Raw genomic sequence first — 23,597 nt, forward strand, 5'->3', positions numbered from 1 at the left:
TGCATTTGTGTGTCTTAGCGTGCTAAGAGTGAGCAAGAAATCTCACCCAGTGTGTTGGTACTGAAAATTTGATTTTCACTTCAAAGTTTGTTGTGCACCCAAAAGCACAAGCCCATAGTGTTTGTCGAATTGATCATCTGGCCGTGGACGTAGGAACTTGTTCTGAACTACGTAAAAATCCCTGTGTTCTTTATTTGCTTTCAGTTATTCCTTATCTGCGTTAAACATATTTTCAACTGAAACTTGCTTAACTGAAAAGCGTAACTAAGGATTTCATTAAGTGACAAACTTTCTTAAGGCTATTTGGACTAAGTTTATATTTCCGCTGCTGAGTTATTAGTCTAACTGACCAATCAACTGATAGTCAGTAAGATTCGTAACCCTACTCTATTTTACAAATTTTAGACTGAAGCCTTACGTGGATATCAGTTATGTGCTTGACTGAAATCAAAATATTGAAGCCACTTCAGTATCAGTCTATAACCTTTTTCCAACTGAAGATTGGTTTGTTTGTTTTCCGCAAAAATAGCCTACACGTGTATCCCCCCATACACCTGTTCAACAAACCCTCCGGGACCCAACAACTCGTTTCCTTATTCTTTGTCTCAGTTTTGAGTTTATGCTCTTCAGGCAATCTGAAATATTAAGTTAGAGAAAATGACACTTCCTTTGTCTTAGTCATTCTAAATTTCTTTAATATATTCAAGTATAATCATGTTGAACAAGCTAAAGTTCATTCTTTTGTATGTTTCTCAATATATCTTTGCCAAGAATTCTTTCGGCATTACCTAAATCCCTCGTGTTACAACTGACATGAAGATCTTGCTTAACAATTTCAACTACGCTCAGAGCATAGGATATCATATATGCTTTTGCATATCTTGAGGGTGGCATTATAGATTTTCTTGTTCTATCTCTGGCCAATCTATATTCTTTCAAATCATCTTCAATATTTGTTTGCTCTTGGTTTTCCTCATCATCTTGGCTATGATAATCATCAGATTTTGCATCATTATTTTTAGTAACCTTCACCTTGACCCTTGTAGTATAACTTTCTTTCTCTTGAGTGGGCAACTTAACTTTTTCCTTCTCAAGATAAGGCATGACATCTTCATTGAACTCGACATCCCTATTGATAATGATTTTTTTTTTCTCCATGGTTCAATGCACCATAACATGTAGCCTTTAACTCCCTTCTGATATCCCAACATAAAACAACGATTATGGCTCTAACTCTCAATTTATCTTATCAAATAAGCATAGGCTTTACAGCCAAAAACCTTCAAATCAGAGTAAACTCCCATCTAAAATCAGGTGTACCAAAACCAATAGTTGATGTTGGACATTTATTGATCAATACTGTTGCAGTAGATGCAACTTCTCCCCAAAATTTATTAGGTAATCCAGAGCCTAACACCATACATTACACGCTCTCTAATATTGTTGTATTCATCTTCTTGGCAACTCTAGTTTTTTGTGGATTCTCAAGTACAATTCTATGTCTCTTTATACCATTTTTTTTCTGAAGAAACTTTGGAACTTTTCAGATAAGAACTCAAGACCATTGTTTGTTCTTAGAAACTTTAGAGTAGTGCCTTTCTCAACTTCCACTCCTTTACAGCATTCTTTGAACTTTATGAATGCTTCAATTTTGTCGTTGAGTACATATATTTATAGCTTTCTTGAATAGTCACCAATTATGGACATAAAGTACTTGCCTCTACCTACATTTTCCAGCTGTAATGGCCCCCCTTAAGATCACTATGAGCATAATCGAGAGGTGCTTTAGAAGTATGTTTTCCATAGGAAAAAAAAAAAAAAAAAAAAAACTTTCTCACTTTTTCCCAAAACACAATGCTCTGTAACTAAAATCTATATTGATTAATTCCTGCTTTATCAATTTTTTCATTTCACCTTCACTGACATGTCCCAACCTTTTGTGCCACAAAGCAGTTGTTTCATCAGAAATGGTATAAGTGCTGCCTAGCATGGTTTCAGCCTTAAGGTAAAACAAGTTATTCTTTCTAGCACCTTGCATGATATTGATGGAATCTTTAATAACATATAAACATCCATTTTCAGATTTGAATGAATATCCTTTTGAGTCAAACCTACCAAGTGAAATGAGACTTCATTTTAATCCAGGTATGTGTCTAACATTAGATAAAATCTTGATGGATTCATCATGCATTTTCAATTTAACATTTTCTATGCCTTTGACTCTGCATACCTGATTATTTCCAACAAGTACGGAGCCTTGATCATTATCTTTCAATTTCATAAACCGGTTTTTGTGCAGACACATAATTATGGAAGCTGCATCCAGAATTTATGATCCAAGCATCTTCAATTCCCTTATCAATAACATTGAACATCTCTGTGGTTTCAATCCCTTCTGTTAGATTTGCTGAATCTTGGTTTTCATCTTTCTCATTCTGTTTCTTCTTCTGGTTTCAATCCCTTCTTGATGTGTCCTGACTTTTTACACGAATAACATTTTTTTGGTTTTTTTTTCTTTATTCTCCTTGGGCTTGAACTGACTTTGTTTGTTTCCATCAGAAGTATATTTCTTGAACTTCTTTCCTTTGAATTTCTTTACATTCAAACTTTTTGCAACAAAATCTTGAACACCATTGTTCATCTTCTTTAATTCTTTGGCTTTCAGAGTTGACTAGACTTCAACTAGAGTGATAGTATTCACTCGATCATACAACATTGCATTATCTAATTTATAAAAGAATTTAGGCAGAACACTTAATAGGAAGATAGTCGTGTCCTCATCCTCCAACCTAACATCAATGTTCTCCAAGTCATCGATGGACTTGTTAAACTCATTTAGCTGCTCACTTATTCCCTTAACTTCAAGGAATTGCATGAGTATAACCGTTGCTTCATGTACAAGCGACTAGGCAAAGATTTTATCATGTATAGGCTATCTAATTTAGCCCATACACCTGCTGCAATGGTCTCCCTTGAGACCTCTCTCAAGACTTTGCCAGTCAAGCAGAGTATGATAGCGCTATGCACTTTCTCCATCATCTTCATCCACTACAATTCAGACTTTGCATCGATATCATTCTTGTCAGAGACTCCATTCTTGCTGTCGTCGTGGATCCTCTTCCTCGTTTGGTTTCCCACAATTGTCGTCAATTTGTAAACTAATAGATCAGCTCGAATCCACGAACAAGAACAACAACGATAATGAGAAAACTTACGAAATCAACACAAGAAGAATTACATGGTTCAGATGGAAATCCTACGTCCATGGAAGGGTCAACACTATGATGTTTATTGAATCACAAAGAAGAAAACAGTCATACAAAAACGCAGTCGATTCCCAGTTGATTTGCAGTAGCTCTCAAATTGCAACAAGAGCACACTCAAATGTTATACACAACTCACTTGTATTTTTCCTCTCACATAGATGCTCTGTAGCCAATTAAAATCAGTTGATATACAGTGATAAGCTAAGTATATATTTGACTAAAACAACAAATTATAAGGCCTTAATCATAATGCAATAGCTTCTCAAAACAAAATCATAATGCAGCAGATCTAATCAAAACTTCGAGCTGAAAAACTGTCGCATGCATGTTATAATAACTAGAAATCTGCAATAACTAGGTCCTTGGAGACTTCTTTATTTGCTATTATGCCCCTCAAATAACTACTTTCTGCACAGCCAACTTCTATTACAATTCATTTAGCAATTCTATAGTCGAAATTATTGTAACATTTTAAAACTACAAATAATGTCTAGATATATAATAAAGTTTGCAATTAATTTAAATTGGATAGATCGAGAATTTTTTTTCACTACTAATGAAAATGAAATTACAATACAAATTAAAATTGTGACTGTGTGTGTACGTGACATGTAAAATCCTAGTCCCTCCTCTTTCTAAAGTGGCAGTAGATTTCTCATGACATATACAGAAATCACATGTGTACAAATTGGGCCAATCAAAGTATAGCAGAATCATGCTGTACTCCTGCTGCTATTACTGCCACATTATAGTAAAACCAAAGTTTTATTTCACAGGTTGAGAATACACACATACAATACAACACATAAACATATCTATCTATATATTTAAATATATATATATGTGTGTGTGTGTGTATATTATTTTCTTTGGTCTCTGATTTCTTGGCAGAGAAAACCTTTACGTGTTATAATCATATAGTAGCGGCATAAATTGGTTAATAATTATATCTTACATTCCTTTACACATGCACACAAACACATAATTAATCTATAGAATTACACTATAATTTATGTTTATACTTTGTTTCGGTGAGAGAAAGAGAGGCTGTGGTCATGTGGGAAGCAAACAAAAGATGACATTGATTTGAGAGGGCATCCTTCTCTTTAAAGGGCAGCAGCCGCGCTCAAAGCAATGGAAATATATAACAAATACCAGAGAAAAAAAGCCTTTGGAGGAAAAAAAGAAAAACGAAAGAAAAAAAAAAAAGATAAAGAAATATACTAAACTGCAAAGCTGCAGCAATGGTTTCTCGAGAGCACAAGAAAGATGCGCTTCACGATAAGCTGCAAATTCTTCGTTCCATCACTCACTCTCATGCCGTAAATTCTCTGCCTTTTTTCGCTTTGATTGGTTATTAAAAAGGAGTGTCCCTTGACAATTTTTTGCATCACTTTTAGGTGTTAGTTTCTTCGATTTTAATTGTTGCTTAATTTTCTGATCTTCTTGTGTTTTGATTCAATCATGCTTAATTAGATTTCGTTTTTTTTTTTTTCAAATTCTTTTTGATAGAGGTTCTATATATGTAAAATTAAATCTTTAATTTCTTCAAGTAACATGCTTTTTGTGTTCTTCAAAATCAATTCTCGTTTACATCACAAGATTGTATAAAGATTAATGGTTTAGTCTCAATTTTTAATATGTAACACAAAATTAACGGATTTGAGGGTATGCATTAAGCAACATGTTCTCTTAGTTAGTTCGTACTTGCTTCAATAAACCGATTTCCATTTTTATTCTTATTCAATAGGAATATGAGAAATAAAATTAACCAATATTATGAATAACTTGAAATAGGTAGGTTTGGTGATTGAGATGAATATTTCCCACTTGTAGCAAAGCATTTTTCTTGTTATAGTAATTGGCTTTGGGTTTCCATCTTGGCAGATTAATGATACATCAATCGTTCTCGACGCATCAAACTATATCAAAGAGTTGAAACACAAAGTGGAAATATTGAATGAAGAAATAGCAACTACAGAGAGTTCAACCACTCAGAATATGTGGCCTGTAATGCATCCTGTCCCACATATATATATGTATAAATTCAAATGTAATGCAACAATTAATAATTCTTGGTATATACATACATACATATCTGCAGAGAGTATCTGTCGAAACCCTAGAAAAGGGTTTCTTAGTAAATGTACATTCTGGAAGAAGCTGCCCGGGGCTGCTCGTATCGATACTGGCTACATTTGAAGAGTTGGGGCTTAATGTTCTTGAAGCTAGGGTTTCCTGTGGAGACAACTTCCATTTGCAAGCTCTTGGAGGAGATGTAAGAAATTTTATTCATTTTTAACTCTTTTTTTCTAGTTAATTTTGGCCTTTTTTAATTATGGTCTTAGTATTGCAAATGATATATGTCACTACTAGAAAAATACTTATACATAACACTGAATACATAACAGAATGAGGAAGACGAGGAGAGCATGGATGCACAGACGGTGAAACGAACAATAACAAATGCCATCAAGAATTGGAGTGGAAGTATTGAGTAATCAAGAATGTTTAAGCTAATATATATATATATATAAATATATGTTTATTGTCCAATTTCATGTTAAAAAAGAAATCACCGGATTTATCGTTTCCGGTTATGGGTAGATTGGGAAGCCAAAGTTTGATGAATGTGGGATCTGAAAGAAACAAGTGATCAAAGATCGCTTTGTAAATTTTGGTGCAAATTAATCGCAATTCCCCAGAAAAATCTAGCGAATATGTAACGATTTCATCCGATCCTCGTAAATTGTTGTGTTTTCCCAACATATAACATGCTCAAAATCCTCATAATTTCTGCTAGTAAGATACGGTTTCACTAGTTTACAAACATCTAGTATAATAATTAACATACATATCGTCTTGGTGAGGGAAGTGCTTCACCTCTGTCAAAATTTGTCGGATTCGTCACATTATTGTCATGATAAGTTAACATAATTTTTGTGTATTATTAACAAAATCGTGAAAGAATAACTCGTAATTAACCTGAAAACTCCAAGAAAGTGGGAAATTCCAAGCATATATCTTTTCTGCATAGCTGTGGTACTATACCTTCAACAAGAAGTTACGCTGTTCCAGCTTTTTTGTCTTTTATTAATTGAGAGAGGAATAATAAGTGTTTTATTAATTACTATTGCAGAAGCAATTCGTGTTTTGTTCGATAAGGTTAATGAAGGCCAGCTCCACGGGGGTACCGGTATTGTTGTTTCATGTTAATTCACATTTATTTTTATTTGAAAAACAAAAGATGCATGAATGTGTGAGATATGCTTTTTTCCTATTTTCATATCAATCAGTTTTTAACTTTTCATAATAATATCATGAAGAAAGAATTTGAAACTGGAGGATAAAGAAAACACAACAGAAAAAGACTTATCCGGTACACGACCAAGATTCAGCATCAATCTCAATAATATATATTGTATATAAACACTTGATGATTGGATCAAAATGTAGGGCTTATAATAGAGAGGATGGTAGAATTGCTGCATTAATAATCTCACCTCCACACAAAAAAATCACCGGTTCGGACTGGCCCAGCTGCCAAGGCCATCGGATTTTTTTATCAAAGTCAGGTTGGGTTGGGTCGTCCAAAAAATTTATCAGCCGCAAATAATAAAATCCAATCAGCCTCGAAATGCCAATTATTGTTCAAAACTTACGGAACGGCTCAAGCCCATTGGGCTCTTCATCACTTTGGGTGGTACGATCTGAAATTTCGCCTAAAAATATCTAGGAGCAGCTCCAGTGGGGTTGGCCGAGCTGCACCGATGCGGCACTGGCGCACACCGGGCTCTACGTGGGAACGATAGGGCGTGCCCAGTGCTATGGGACGAAAGGTGTGATGCATATTTTACACGCGCTCACTTAAAAAAAATTAAAATGTGGAAAATTAGCCTAGACAAAAACTAAAACGATAAATAATACTACCTCTGTCCACCAAGAATGTAGCACTTTTTGGTAAATTTTTCTGTGATAGAGGTATTATTTACCAAGCTATAAATTGAACGAGTGTGTATTGGACTAGCGGTAGAGTATTGGTTAATGCCTGAGATCAAAGGTCTCAAATTCGAATACACCGTAGTTTCGTCTTTAAATTTAATGTTGCAATTATTAAAAGAATATAATAATAATGAGAAAAAAGAATAATTAAGAGAGGTAGCAAGTGGATGGATGAAAGGTCAAACAGCACTAGTCTTTCTATTTCGAATATCCATGAAGGATGCCCTGGTGATGTGTACAGTTAGATGAGGATTCTTGAGCGCGAAGGCATCAAAGCGCGGTGAGAAAACTATATCTTCCATATTTCTAACAATGAAGTTGAGGGCTGTTTCTCTTAGGTTTTGGTTGGAGCAAGTGTGGGATATCTCCAAGATATCGAGAGCGTTGGATGAATTGAGAGAGGCAAGCATGTGATCCTCGCAAAACTTGTGCAGGAATGGGATCTCGTATTTGTCTGCAGCAATCGACAGCGAATACACATGTTTCTCCACCTTCTCTTTCGGAAGGCTTCCACTGTACAAAAACTCAAGTAGGGATTCTACTTCTTCGTGATTCAGCTCAGCAAGCATTATCGTTTCATTCGCCGGAGCTTTGCATTCGTCCGAATCCAACACGTTTCGAAATATTGCCGATCTCGCTGCCTGTGCATTCATTATAACATATACATATAATCCAATTTCTCTTCTTATGGTTACAAAATTAAAGCATATTAATTTCTTGTGTATGGTTGGTAATTTGAGTTCGACTATGTATTAAAACTCTAGCACAGATGACATGCACTCGCACATAAAAGAGAATTATTTTAATGATAATTTTGTATGAGTATAAATTTATATATATTTCATTTTATTTTATAGTAATATTTATCATCTTAATATATTTTTTGAACCAATTATTGGATATTTTTGTAAAGTATATATCATGTTATAGAACTCATAATTTTTTTTAAAAAAGATCACTTAAATTTAGTATAAATAATAATTTTAATTAATTAAACAACACCCAATTTTGTCGTCATGATTATTTTCTATATTTCATCTTTACATAATTAATTTTAATTCCAAGAATTCTAACAAAATTATACTTCTAATAAAACTATTAAATAATCCTTTGTATTTTAATTCTAAATTATGAAATTTACATAATAAAAAAATAGCAATTTCATGTGATGAAAGAGTCCTAATGGATATGACTACTTAATTAAACATAAAAGATAAACCTTCATATTTTTTTAGATTTATTATATGTATAAATTACACAATTGACGTTAAATTAAATATATATGAGGGATATAATAGGTAAATTAAATTTTGTTAGGAAACAATGCTCTTTTATAATAAGTATAGATTAGCATCGGAGATGAACCACAGATAAATTAGGGTTGTTACGCACCAATAATGCTCTATGAGCGGGTATAGGAGGCTCATTGTTTCCGGGCATGATTTGAATATCAGTGTGGATTTGATCCCTCAAAGCGGCTGCAAATCCACTTAAATAACTGATCTTCTCATTTAGCTCCTCCTCCGTTTCCTTCATCTCCTTCACCCATTTCAGAGCATTTGCAAATCCCTACCCACATCAATTGCCATATATCATCATGCATTATAAATTTCATGTTTCTAAAATCAATGCAGAGTCCACAGCATAAGAGGTAAAGATTGAAATAACGTAATCCAGTTTTATTTGTGGATCAATTCTATCTATCTAAATACATAATCTCTTTGCACTTGAAGATGAAATAAAATGCGAGCTTAATGTACCTAAAATTTACCTTATAATTTGAACATATGCACCCTAGTTTCAACTTGATAGCTTATAATACCAATCTGATGTTATATCAACTATAAATATTCTGATAAACTTGGCTTAGTCCACAGAGTCGAAACAGAGCATCACAAACAATTGAACTTAAGAAAAAGCAAAAAAAAAAAAATGGTACCTTATTGGAATTTGATGAGGAAAGAAGATTATTGTTGGTGGGTTTATCATTTTCAAGTTTGTTGGTCAACGAGATTATGCTTTTTGCTCCTTCGTAGCAGGCTGCGCATATTGTGTTTCTTGGAGGCCTCAAAATGTAAGGCAGCGCTGTGCAAATGGAACAGTCCATTTTCTCTCTCTAGATTCATAAACAATGGAGATCAAAAGAAGAAGAAGAAGAAGAAGAAGTAAAAATAAAAAAATTGGATTCTTTCTTTGTGTCAACTCATTACGTGCTTCATATTATGCATTGTTTGTTATTTTTTATGTTTTGTAAGTTTTAAATTTAGAATTGTGGGGTTGTAAAAAGAATGAGTTGGAAAGGAGAAGCACTAATTGCTTTCATTCTGTCGTTGGGTAAACTTTGATTATAATAAGGGTTATCTTAATATGGTATCTACTCAAAAAAAAAAAAAAAAACGGATTATCTTAATATTGTAGCTAACTAATTTTTATTCTTTTTGGTAGCTTGTGAAATGACACAAATACCCTAGCTGCTGATGTTTTCTTTCTGTTTCATCTGCCTATCAAACATGCTGTATCAAGTCTATGCCAATATCATATATATATAGGTTCAAATTTCTTTTAAGGATACCATTTTGTATACATACAATATGTAACAGATTATTATTTAAAAATGAAATTAATACTGTATAATGAAATTTGGGAAGGAGGAGAGAGGGCAAAGTTGTCATTTAACTAATTAAGATGGAGTCATGTGGTCGGCTGTCCTGGCTTTGAGTGAGTTTGAAGAAGAAACAATAACAAGAATCTGATAGATATATATTACTTAATTATATATATTGGAGAACAAAAGTTAGGAAGTAGAAAAAGACTTTCCAACGTTGCAAATAGCAAAAATGTGGTAAGCACGTCTTGGAAACTACTCCAACTATTTCATTATCCTTAACTTAATTGTGGCCAACTAATAATTATTACAAAATTAGTGCCAAAATAATTATCATCAATCATTTAAAAGCTTCTTATTTAATAGGAGTTGGTTAACTTGGTTTCGTTTATATATGGTGTTCAGTTGAGGTAGCACCTCATCTTCGGTTACTGCGTCAGCGAATGTAATAGGACTCGTGAATTACTAAAATTATGATTATGTCTCAACCAGTTACAGAATACTATGAATGCATTGGACGTATCCCAATTTCACTTATTTTATTAATAATTAGTTGTAGACGTCAGACCTAACTATTTCTCTTATTAAAACACAATTTGTCTATCAATTTATTCGGCTTTATCACTAATTAGCCCGATTCAAATAAATACGGATTGGGGGAACTAATTGACATTAATCTGAGTTAATCTAAAGTGATCAACCTCAAGAAAATCAAATTAAAGCACTCTGCTCAGAAAATAAATCAAAATCTAATTAAATCAATTAAACATATAGTCAGGTCTCACAGATTTTGGACTAGTATTTCATTATTATCACTGAATCAAAAAAATTAGTTACTCATCCTATTAGAATAAAACACAATAAAATCAAACAAAGTAAACATAATTAATAATCTAATAAATTAAAATAAAATATAAATTTATCACCAAGTCGAGAATTGAGGATGCCACGAAAATTGTCTTCGGTAAAAAGAAAATAAATTTATGCAGTGTTCCTACCAAAAGCTTCACTACCGCCGCAAAACTCCAATCCAGCCGCCAAAGTCCCTCCTACACGTCCTTAGATTGTCAATTTCCCCAAAGGTCCCTTTTATAACAAAACTCCCCCCCCCCCCCCCCCCCCCCCCCCCAAACAATCTCTACGAAACCTGAAATTAATGGGCTAAAATATTAATTTAATTCCTAGCCCACTAAATTAATGGGTTAGGAATAAAACAACAAATAAACTCTAAGTCCAAGCTCGTCACTTCTTTGGTCGTTTAAGTTCGTCACAAATTACACCAAAAATTATCTCCTTTTCTATTTCTTTCTACTCGACTCTATCGACATCAATCTCAATTTATTTCTTGCACCAAAAATCACCTATTTGTGTATATTAAATTTCAATAAAATATAAAATAATTCAATAATATGAACAATCAAAATACACACATCATATACCTTTAAACATCACTGAATTTTATGACATGCTTTTATTTTTGTGACACACATAGCTAGATGTCACAATATTATTTAGTGATCTTTATAAATATCACAATACTTCAAAAATTTATGTCATTAATAGAACATTTAGTTGTAAGTGTAGATTTTATCATCTGTGTGAATTACTTTACATTAATTGTTTCCTAAACTAATTTTAGCATCAATATATAACATCTTTTTAATACTACTAGATCCTTCTCTCTAAAAAATAAAAAATAAAAATACTACTAAGATCCTAGGCAACTATAATTTCATATTCCATCGGTCCTCATAAAATATATCTAATTTATTGTTGATAAGTTTATCACTCACAATAAAATGAGACCCTTACTTCACTCACAATACATTCAATTACTTTATTAAAACTCGTGTCATTTAAAAGTAGATACATTTTATGAGGACGAATCAAGTATTTTTAGTAGTCCCTCCGTCCCACTTCAAATGTCTCACTATCCATAATGGGACGTCCCACTCCAAATGTCCTATACCTTTTTTGGCAATCCACTCTCTTTCTATACTTAATATTTAAATAATTTTCATCAACTCACTTTATCTACTTTATACATATTTTTTAATCTCCGTGTCCAAAAGAAAGGAGATATTTGAAGGGGGACGGAGGGAGTATCAGATTTGAGTCTTATCAACATCTTTATATATAAATTTGAATCTATCACACTAGATTGTTCTAAGAATCAAAATGAATACAACCATAAACAAGGTCGAATTATAGAAAACAAGTTAATAAACTCAAGTTTCTAAATATAGGATTTTGCCACCATGCCTTAAATTTGGAGAGAATGATAATTCATTAAGTAAAAAATAAATAAACTAACAAAAATAACAAATAGAGGCAAAATGGATTTTTTGAAAGAAAAATCATAAAAAATACCCACTATTTACAAAACGACTGTAGAGGCTAAAATCTACAATTGAGGTTGACGTCTGCACGTCCGGATAGATTGGGCACTAGCAACCTGTCAACACAAGAACACGTAAGAGCCCTAGGTTGAGCACCGGGTGGGGGTGTCGACCGTAGAGCCTCCGACGCCCAAGTCAGTATCGGAATAGCAAAATAGAATGAAAAGCGAATTGAAATAGAGAGAAAGGCAGGCTGGAGTATGCGGTGACTCCAGGCTGTAAGCGGCGTCGGAGGGTGGAAACGGTGACAGTGTGTTGTGATAATGGAATATGGGAGGCGGAGATAGGCCAGGTTGGCTAGGCGGCGGAATAGAGAGAATTCAAAGAGTAGAGAGCAAGTAGGATTTCGTCGTGTCCTTTGTAACCTAGTCAGTCTGTCTATATAAAGGGCAGCCAGCCGCTAGGGTTTTACAAGCTGACCTTATCCGTCCACGCTTTTCACTTCCAAGTTGTTGCGATTTGGACGGGATCATAAAGATTCATCCTTTGACTGTGTCAGCTTGGCGAAAGATATTTTTTAGGGTTGATGGCTAGGTCATGTGACTTCGTCAACAAGGTGGGCGGTAACCCTTGGGCCGGATGTGATACCTCCAGCCTGGTTATCGATTCAAGTTGATCTATAGCTTCTTGGGCTAGATGGACCAATATGCTTGACTGACTGGGCCTCTTAGGGTCGTGCCAGATTGGCGAGCTAACTTGATGGGTTTGTGCCAAGTGCGATTTATCCAACCGGACTATTGAGACAAGTTGGACTTGAAGTTTGTCGGGCTGGATTGACCGGGCTGTTTAGCTCATTGGTCCAACTTGAAAGATTAATTGGGTTGGATTGACCAGGTTGCTTGGCTTGCTGAGCCAGCCTGGAGTGCTGATTGGATACGGGTCATGTTGACGAATTTTGCCCACTACAGTTAGCCCCCCACTCTACAATTAGAATTTTCTAATTGGAGAGTCATTATAGCTATTCCGTAGAGGTGAATGTCTCGGAACGTCGGGTTGTCTCAGTTGGTATAACCAATCGGTTTGTAGAAAAATTCACGTCAGTCTTTCAAAATGATGTTTCACGTCAGTCTTTCAAAGTAGACGGCGTGGACAAGTTCGGATTTTTAAATGCCAGCTTGTAAATATGTGAGTCAAGTTGGATCGGTTTGCCAACGTGGGATTTGGTACTTCATAAGCTTGGAGTGATTGATCAATCTTGAAGTTTATTTTTTTTGAAATACAGCTTGTAGAGCTTTGGAGCGCTTCACCAGCTTGGGGGTTTCTTTTCCCCTTGTTCTTTTGAAATTTGGAGCTTGATAACTTGAAATAAGTAAGTAGCTTTCGGCTTGGAATTTTGAAATAGGCAAATTTTTAACTGCTCCAGCCTTTAATTGTTCCAGCCTGGCTGGTTTGTCGAAATACTCGGCTGCTTCCAGTTTGGAGTTTCGAACCTTAATTTTCAATAGGTAAGTATTTATTGGCTTGAAATTTTGAAATAGGCAAATTTTTAATTGCTCCAGCCTGGCTGGTGTGTCGAAATACTCAACTGCTTCTAGTTTGGAGTTTCGAACCTTTTCATGTTTTACTCCAACCAGGCTTATTTTGAAATAGGCAAATTTTTAATTGCTCCAGCCTGGATGGTTTGTCGAAATACTCAGTTGCTTCCAGTCTGGAGTTTCGACCCTTTACATTTTTGCTCCAACCTGGCTTATTTGTTGAAATATTTCATTGCTCCAGCTTGTATGCCATATATTGAATTCAATTTTGCAATTTGTCTCAACTCCAGCCTGACTTTGTTTAGTCAAAATTCGCAACCTGATTGCTCCAGTCGAAATTTGTTCAGTCGAAAATAGGCAAATGGTTCTATTTACTGCAGCCTGGCTCATTTATCGAGACAACTAATTGCTTCAGCCTGGTTTCGAAAATTTGAAGGAAAGGAGTTCTCTTTCTTGGTTTCTCCGTCTGGTCCAAAAGAAAAGAAAATGGGGATATTTCATTTTTCATCTTAGATCTCTCTCTCTCTCGTTTCGTCTTTCCCGTCGAGCAGTCGACGACCGTCCCCGCCGTTCTCACGGTCGGACGGCGCGGTTCGGGTTTTGGCCAGCATGAGAGAAGTTTGGCGGCGTTAGGTGCGCCTAGGGTTTTTCAGGCAGCCTGGGGGCTGTTGGGCGACTGGTGGTCGGAGGCGTCGTCTTTCGTCGGATAATCGAAGGAGAAGAAGTTTGTTTGGTTGTTTCAAAGTTGGGGATCTGAGGTTTGGAGTTGGCGTCGTCGCTCGATTGACGGCGGTGGTAACTGAGATGGAGAGGGAGTCGAGAGAGAGGGGTGAGGCTGAGCGGCGATTTCGCCGGAGGCCGAAACTGGAAGGGGTGGCTCTCTCTTTCTCTTCGAGCATTATCTTATCTCGGTGTGGCTCGATTTTTCATGGGATGTCGCCGGAGTTCAGAGATCGATTAGAGAAAATAGGAATGGGGGCAGCGTTGGCGGCGTCGCTCGCTGCTTGATTCGAGAAGGAGAGGTAGTGGGCGGTCGTAGTCCTGGGTCTACGGAAAGTGCGTTGATTCGCTTGATTGCTAGGGCCCCACGGTGGGCGCCAAATTGTAGAGGCTAAAATCTACAATTGAGGTTGACGTCTGCACGTCCGGATAGATTGGGCACTAGCAACCTGTCAACACAAGAACACGTAAGAGCCCTAGGTTGAGCACCGGGTGGGGGTGCCGACCGTAGAGCCTCCGACGCCCAGGTCAGTATCGGAATAGCAAAATAGAATGAAAAGCGAATTGAAATAGAGAGAAAGGCAGGCTGGAGTATGCGGTGACTCCAGGCTGTAAGCGGCGTCGGAGGGTGGAAACGGTGACAATGTGTTGTGATAATGGAATATGGGAGGCGGAGATAGGCCAGGTTGGCTAGGCGGCGGAGTAGAGAGAATTCAAAGAGTAGAGAGCAAGTAGGATTTCGTCGTGTCCTTTGTAACCTAGTCAGTCTGTCTATATAAAGGGCAGCCAGCCGCTAGGGTTTTACAAGCTGACCTTATCCGTCCACGCTTTCCACTTCCAAGTTGTTGCGATTTGGACGGGATCATAAAGATTCATCCTTTGACTATGTCAGCTTGGCGAAAGATATTTTTTAGGGTTGATGGCTAGGTCATGTGACTTCGTCAACAAGGTGAGCGGTAACCCTTGGGCCGGATGTGATACCTCCAGCCTGGTTATCGATTCAAGTTGATCTATAGCTTCTTGGGCTAGATGGACCAATATGCTTGACTGACTGGGCCTCTTAGGGTCGTGCCAGATTGGCGAGCTAACTTGATGGGTTTGTGCCAAGTGCGATTTATCCAACCGGACTATTGAGACAAGTTGGACTTGAAGTTTGTCGGGCTGGATTGACCGGGCTGTTTAGCTCATTGGTCCAACTTGAAAGATTAATTAGGTTGGATTGACCAGGTTGCTTGGCTTGCTGAGCCAGCCTGGAGTGCTGATTGGATACGGGTCATGTTGACGAATTTTGCCCACTACAACGACAAATTATAGCCACTTAGGACATTTTTACCCTTATGTGTTATTCGCGCATTGCTCAACACTGAAGCGTCAAGCACTCAAGTGTCGAGTGTCGAGCATAACCTATCGAGCACTGAACTGTCGAGCGAGGCGGAGGTGTCGAGCGTCGAGCACTGAACTGTCGAGCAAGGCGCAGGTGTCGAGCGTCGAGCAACTAAGTGTCGAGCACTGAACCGTCAAGCATTGAATTGTCGAACACTGAACCAACGAGGCGAGGTACGGCGACGCGGGGGAGGAGGCGCCACAGCCGCCAACATGGAGCAATTCGATTTTGCTCGAATTTTGTAGGTGTCGTTTGCTCGATTTTGCAGGTGGATTGGGTGTCTCTATCGCCGACGCCGTTGACGGAGGAAGAGGCGCCGCAGCGAGGCGAGTCGCGGCAAAGATAGATCTGGGAGAAGGGGGAAGCGGTGGAGAGAGAGGGGGCAGTGCGGCTGGGCGGCAGAGGCGGGAGGCCGCGGCGGAGGCGCCAGAGGCGCGTTGCAGAGAGAGAGAGAGAGAGAGAGGAGAGTGGTTGTCATATATAAAAATATTATCATTATTGTAGAAAATTAAATTTGTCAACGAATTATATTGTGCCACATGTAAATTCATAAGTTAAATATTAATTAAACTTCCTTGATGAAAAATTCTATATTTTGATTAATTAATGCCCAAATCCAACGATGCAAATCCTGATGATGATCAAAACCTAACTAAAGGATCAGAAAGTTCTCAGCTAATTAAAACTGCAGTATGCTGAAACCTAAGCCTAAGAAGAAATGAGTTAGAGAAATTTTGTGAAGAACCATACTGATGAAGATATCACAGTCTAAAGGATCAACAGATGACCAAGCTGATCAAGTTCGTGTCATACCTCTAGCACGAAGACTTCGCTAAGTTTGAAACGCGAACTGATAGAAATAGCAAAGCAAAGTCAACCTTTAAAGCATATCAAGCCATTCTGGATATTTAATGTTACAGATCTCGAATTAATGTGAATCCCACTTTTTCGGAAGAAAGTACAAGGATGTCTACAGAATGTCAACATCAAAGTACGGATGTGCAGATCCAGCTATCATGACATTTCCTTGTTTCAAACGGAAATATTTCAACGAACAACAGATTGAAATTAAAGAAAGCTCTCTCCAACAGCTCTATTCAATCACTTGTCTATGTATACAATGGAAGATCAAGATACGCGTAGAGGTGGATCTCTGACATTGCTAAGCTCTTTAAACTCTAACTCTCGTGGCTAATCTTTCAGCAATTGTCCGAGAAGGAACTCAATATATTCATTGTAAAATTTTAAGTTCTTACTTAAAATATATTTGCACTTCCTAGAGTAGATGTTTTTCATTGTAAATATCCAAAGCCTAGATCATAACACATTAAATATATATAATTATTCTTCATTGAAACAGTGTGTTCACTGACTCAACTCAAAACACTTATTGAATTGACTTGCAATTATACGAGGTCATTCTAATAAAATAAGCTAATTCAATTAGTACTCTCAAGAAAAGCTAAGTAAGTCGTTTATTCGTATTACACAAAAAAGGCAATAAAATCCTAAACACTCTGAACTGTCACTCCGCATCTTATCCAAAGCGTGTAAAATAAAGCAAATAAATAAAAGCTGTAATCCTAAGATTCCAACAAAACAATGATCTTAATTACAAAATTATTAAGGTGAACCAACAATATAAATGTCGATAACTACGCTAATCCTAGACACACAATAAAATTCAATAAGCTATAATTTGGGCAATAGAAATTCATAGTAATGAAAATTCTAAAGCGAATAATCTGTGAACCGTAACAATCAATAACAAATCATTTTAAACTAGAAAATCTTCTATCTAATCTAATTAGCGTGAAGCTTAAATTGCTTCCACTGAACAATTGAAAGCATTGAAAATATTTAATAAATAAATGGATCAAACATAATAACAATCCATGAAACATAAAAGAAACAATTGAAAGTAAATAAGTAATGTAATTTAAAAATATGAATGAACTCTTACGAAATAAAAGACTGCAATTTAATTTTTTGATCTTCTTGATTTTATGAATGAGGTTATGTAAAAACTATTCAATATTATAACTAATTAAAAATTTGTTTCAAATTAATAATACTTTTAAATATAGTATAGATTAATCCAAAAATATCAACTTGAGCAATATCGTAATAGAGTATACGTTGACATAAAAGAAGATTACTAATACTCTGAAATTGGTAAATAACTGAATTGCGCAGTACAAATACGAGAAGGGAAAATAGATAAAATCCTCGAAAATGAAGTCGGTTTTTCAGTTGGGAATAATTGGCTTTGGTTGCGCGCGTTTCTCTTTCTCACAGTAATAATGGTAAGTTGCTGCCCCCGAAAGGACCGCCAATGTCAGGGCTTGTGCATGCATCCTATTACACATACGCAAACAAGATTATTATCGAGTGTAATCATTTTCAATAGTAAAATTAAGATGAGATGTCGAGTTATTAATAAATACAATAAATTAATGTATTCAACAATACGATTAATAAAATATTAACTATTGAAACGAAGAAATCAATTACGATGATTTTTTGGGAATTATGACTAACGACTAATTAACAAAATTTATATATATATATATAGGCTAGGATGAAAACCATCCTTAGACTATAAAATAAAAATAAGAACGCGACACGTGACAAATTAAAGGTCTTCTATAATATTTTATATATTTATACATAAAATAGAATATTTTTTAGTATTTCTCAAAATAAATTACATAAATGTCGATTTAGTATTTCTCAAAATAACATAATATTCTATTTATAATTTTTTGTATAAACAAATAAAAATACATAATTTTAAAAATTAATTAGTACACTGAAAAGATTTAAAATATTTAAAATAAGGTTTAGAGTTTCATGGAAAATATTACTTAAGAATATAAATTGTTTATAATATGTTAAAGCTTTAAATTATCATAACCAGTTCATATTAAATCGATTTTTTATATATCATATATCAAATTAAATGTCCTTTTATGATCTTTCATCAAAATGTATATTACATATTCTATTCAAAACATATGAAAAAAAAAATGCTCTATCTACGAAATGAGAAAAAAAATAAAGAAATTTAAAATTTAAAGATTAATGATAGTAAATTGAGGGGCTAATGGAAGATTAATTTAATTTTCATATGTATTAATTATAAAATTTAATATAGATTATGCAATTGTTTTTCCTTTAATATGTAAAATTGTCGTTGAAATTAATTTAAAATAATTTAAAATTGCATTTTAATATAGTGTAAATTAAGTTTGATTAATGTTCCAGGAAACATATTTCAAAAGAAGTTTGTTCTTAAGTTTATTAATGTTAAGATTCTGGATGCAATAAAGGGCAATCTGGTTTTTCATTAAAAGGAGAACAAGGTACATCAAATATAGTTGACGGATCGTATAGTAACTTTTCGTTAGTTAGTATTTCATTCCTTCACGAAAAAATTATTATATTATGAACGATATAAATTTTAATTCAATAAATAATAGTGTTGTAAGTATAATTTCAATTAAGTAGTTAAAAATTGAGTAGCTAGTCTCATAAGTGGCAAATTTTGTAAATAATGGAGAATTGAACGTTAATAAAATAGTGAATTATGTGGACCCTACTATTATAAATAAATGAACATGACAATTTTTTCGTGTACATATTGAAAAGTTTTGTAGATAAATGGAACACTATAACTAATATCTACAAAGCTATTATCTCCTCTCGTGCTTATCCCCTCTCATGCGATGCACGGGTCACAACATGTTTTATTATTATTAATTTTTTAAATTACATAAAAATATCAAAATATCATAATTTATGAGTTAGATTAATTGATAACGAAAAAATTGAAAATGAAAACAAAGAAAACAAAGTAAAAAACGTGGATGTGAGTATGAGGAAACCAGTATTTTTTATTTTTATTATTTAAAATCTTCAAATGGTTATAGTTTTTTTTATTCTAAATTTATTTGTTATGATTTTTACATCGATTTAAAGAATCATATTAAATATTTTTCAGAAAAAACTTAAAATATACTCTCTTCGTCCACCAATCCGTGTTCTAATTTGTCGTTTAGATCCGTCCACCAATTTGTGTCCTATTTATTTTTATTTTTTTAGTAACTATTTCCTTAATAAATAAATTATTTTTTCTTACTAGTCGTCTCCCCTTCTCCACTCAACAAATAAATAATACATTTTTTCTTAAAACCCGTGCCCTCTTCCCCTAGGACATGAATTGATGGACGGAGGGAGTAATAAAGAGGAAAAAAAATAGATGAAAGAGAATTTTTGCACCAAAAAAACTGTTTTGAAATTTTCTTTTATTTTTTTCCTAATAAAATTGCATTTAATAATAGTATTTATAAACTTACATAATATTAAAACAAAAACACATAATATTAAATACAAAATTGCATACGTAAATTTAAAACTACGTAAATTAACATTATTGCATATATACTAATATACATATAATGCAATTTTCAAAAAATAAATAAATATTATTATACAATACCTCATTAATTACATTATACTCACAACGCATGAATACTAAGGGAATGGTATATTTAAACGTGTGTGTGTGTGTGTGTGTGTGTGTGTGTGTGTTGGTAGTTACCTGGCATGAATGACCCTGAGGCTTGGCCCAAGAGGGGTTGTGCCACGTGAGCTATAAGCCACTGAAGCACCAATTGCTGCAGCCCACATCGTACCTATCCACAAATTCTTCTCATTCATTAATTTAAATTCAAAATCAACCATATTTTCCATTGCTACTTCATTTATATGTATACTTTAAAAAATGTATACCAATATACCATCAAAGTCAAATGGGTTGCAAAATTAGTTAATTTAGTATATATAGGTACCTAAGAAATTAGATTATATATGTTGCTATGCCAAAGAAAGAATAAAATTCAGATGCATTATAATTTATAGATAGTTTTGCAATTGTATGTACTGACCAATGCTAGTGAGCTTGTGTTCGGAAATCCATGACTGCACAGCCTCCATTGATGCTGAAATCTCTAATATGCTACGGAAAAGAAAATCGAACGAGAAATATGAGATTAATTAGTGATGAGCAATGGTATTTATACATGAGATCCAGAAAAGGTGTATAGTTATTGGAAATCGGAAGTAGTAGCACTAGCATAACAGGCCAACAGCCCCCAGGTTATTGTGAAACCACTGTCCAATATAATACTCCCTTGGTTCCACTCCAATAGGCTCATTTTTCTTTTTAGAATGTCCCATTTTAATATGCTCATTTTTTTGGGGTAAAAAAATTATACTTAATTGGTGTGGACCACACCACTTTACTACCATTTTTCCACTAAAAAGTAAGTTTTCTTAATCTCCATGCTCATAAGAAGAGAGCCTATTGGAGTGGAACGGAGGAAGAAGTACTATTTTTATCTTACTTAATTTGTCTAAATATTTTTATATTTTTATTTGCTTTTTGGTAGCTGACTCATCCTCATTCATCAACTCTTTATTAATTTACCCTGTTATTCAAATCATACATTTTAGTTTTACTATCTTAACTTAATGAAAGTGGGCTGCACCTGAGCAGAGCCCTTGCATTTTAGATCATAAACCACGGCGGCCGCCAGGTACTGCCCGATGGCAGCGGCCGCAGGCTCAAGAGGTGCAGTGGCCTTAATGATTTTGTGCCTAATTTTGTGCCTAAAGTTATATATGTATGATTGTATTTATAATAGGGGTGTCGATCAGTTAGGGGTTCGGTTACCCATACCCAAATTTTCGGTTACCCGAAATCGAAATTGTCATATTTTACTAACCGTTTTCGAACCGTTTTAGGTGTTCGGTTACCCAATAACCGCTTCGGTTACCCGATTCGGTTATTTGGGTATCCGAAATACCCATTTAAAAAAAGGATATTTGCCGTAAAATACACGAATTTTCAACAAATTCTGATTTTTCCCATAATCTTTAAAATTTGAAAAAAAATACACAACCTTTCGATTTTTTCTGATTTTTTCCACGGGCATAAAACACTCTCAAATAGAAGTTGATTTTAGGACTTTTGACTTATATTTTTTTGATACATAAGCGTGGGGATAATAAAGGTGCCATAATAAAGCCGACGTACACGTTTAGGTATCAAAAAATCTAAGTCAAAAGTCCAAAAATTAATTTCTATTTGAGAGTGTTTTATGCTCATGGGAAAAATCAGAAAAAATCGAAAGGTTGTACTCCCTCCGTCCATGAAATGGCTTCCTCTTTATGGACGGCACGGGTTTTAATAAAAAGTTGTAAAGTGTATTGATAGTGGAGAAAAAATAATATAATTATTATTGGAAGTTGTAAAAAGTGTTATAATTAGTATTGAGAGTGGTGAAAAGTGAAAAGTAAGAATAAATAAAGTATTATTAGTGGTGGGATAGGTTTCCAAAAATGGAAAGAAAGAAAGAGGAAGTTATTTGGGGGACGTCCCAAAATGGAAAAAGATGAAGTTATTTTAGGGACGGATGGAGTATATTTTTTTTCAAATTTTAAAGGTTATGGGAAAAACCAGAATTTGTTGAAAGTTCGTGTATTTACGGCAAATATCCTTTTAAAAAAAATAAAATTCAAATAATTTGCTAGATAAATGATTTGAACTCTAGTCTCCAAAAAATACACAAAGCAACTTATCCACTAGACTAAAACTCATTCTTATACATTAAATATATCATAATTTTATTTTACATAAGAATCGATTTTTTATTTAAAAATAAATAAATTAATGAATTAATAATTAAAATGTATATAAAATATATATTAAATAATTTTAGATTATTTCGGTTAACCTGTTTCGATTATTGGGTTAACAGATACCCGAAATTTTTTCTAAAAATGATACCTGAAATTGAACCGATAACCAAAAAATTAGGTTATTGGATACCCAAACCCGGAAATTTCTGTTCGATTAACGGATTATCCAAAACCCGATAACCAATTAGACAGCCCTATAATTATATATATGGATTTTTGTGTACAAAGTTATACTCCCTCCATTTCATTTGTATTGGTCTCTTACTTTTGGACACGAAAATTAAAAAAGTATTTATTTGTGAGTTAAGAAGGTGGAGTGCTTTACTATTGCCCACTTAGGAGTCCTTATTTTTGCTATTTTAATAAATGTGCCAATACAATTGGGACAGCCCAAAATGGCAAGGGGGCCAATACAAATGAGACGGTGGGAGTACATATTTATATTTATATGCGCTCCAATAAGACCCAACTCATTTATATGGACTAGCAGAAAGAACGTACGTTGAACGTGTAATTAATATTATTTTAATTTATAATCTATTATTTAAAAAAATCTATTAATTCATTACTTTTATTAGATAATTTATTGGATGGATATATTTATTTATAAGTCTTATCATTAGCTATAGATATAAAGTAATCTTTATAGATTTGGGTGACAAATAAATATATATCAAAATAGATTTATATTTTATAAATATAATAATAAATATATAACAGGGGTAAAATAGGCAATCCATAAGTTGTGTCTTAGACTGTCTTAGGCTCTTTTTCTATTAGTATAGATGTTTGTATATATATATATATATATATATATATATATATATATATAGGGAAGGGCTAAAATAAGAGCATTTCTTAAGATATAAAATAAGAATCATTTTCAGCCCTTAGATCATCAAGATCTACGGTTGATTCGTAATCCTGTTGGATGAATTTATGGTCCTGAGTTCGAATTCCGAAGGTAGCAAAAATTTATTT

General features: G+C 34.3%; 2 protein-coding genes across 2 annotated transcripts; one reads left to right on the top strand and one right to left on the bottom strand.

Moving 5' to 3' along the window:
- Positions 1-4,306: 4,306 nt before the first annotated feature.
- Positions 4,307-5,976, top strand: LOC131006396 (transcription factor SCREAM2-like). Its single transcript, XM_057933562.1, has 4 exons — positions 4,307-4,588; positions 5,154-5,276; positions 5,371-5,544; positions 5,678-5,976. The coding sequence occupies exons 1-4, from the start codon at positions 4,511-4,513 to the stop codon at positions 5,765-5,767; spliced, it is 465 nt and encodes a 154-aa protein (XP_057789545.1). The 5' UTR covers positions 4,307-4,510; the 3' UTR covers positions 5,768-5,976.
- Positions 5,977-7,396: 1,420 nt separating this feature from the next.
- Positions 7,397-10,965, bottom strand: LOC131006395 (BTB/POZ domain-containing protein At3g56230). The gene is made up of 4 exons (XM_057933561.1): positions 10,872-10,965; positions 9,208-9,384; positions 8,661-8,837; positions 7,397-7,909 (listed from the first exon to the last, which is right to left on the bottom strand). The coding sequence occupies exons 2-4, from the start codon at positions 9,373-9,375 to the stop codon at positions 7,448-7,450; spliced, it is 807 nt and encodes a 268-aa protein (XP_057789544.1). The 5' UTR covers positions 9,376-9,384; positions 10,872-10,965; the 3' UTR covers positions 7,397-7,447.
- Positions 10,966-23,597: the final 12,632 nt, after the last annotated feature.

Source organism: Salvia miltiorrhiza, chromosome 1 (assembly GCF_028751815.1).
Source record: "Salvia miltiorrhiza cultivar Shanhuang (shh) chromosome 1, IMPLAD_Smil_shh, whole genome shotgun sequence".
NCBI classification, from domain to species: Eukaryota; Viridiplantae; Streptophyta; class Magnoliopsida; order Lamiales; family Lamiaceae; genus Salvia; species Salvia miltiorrhiza.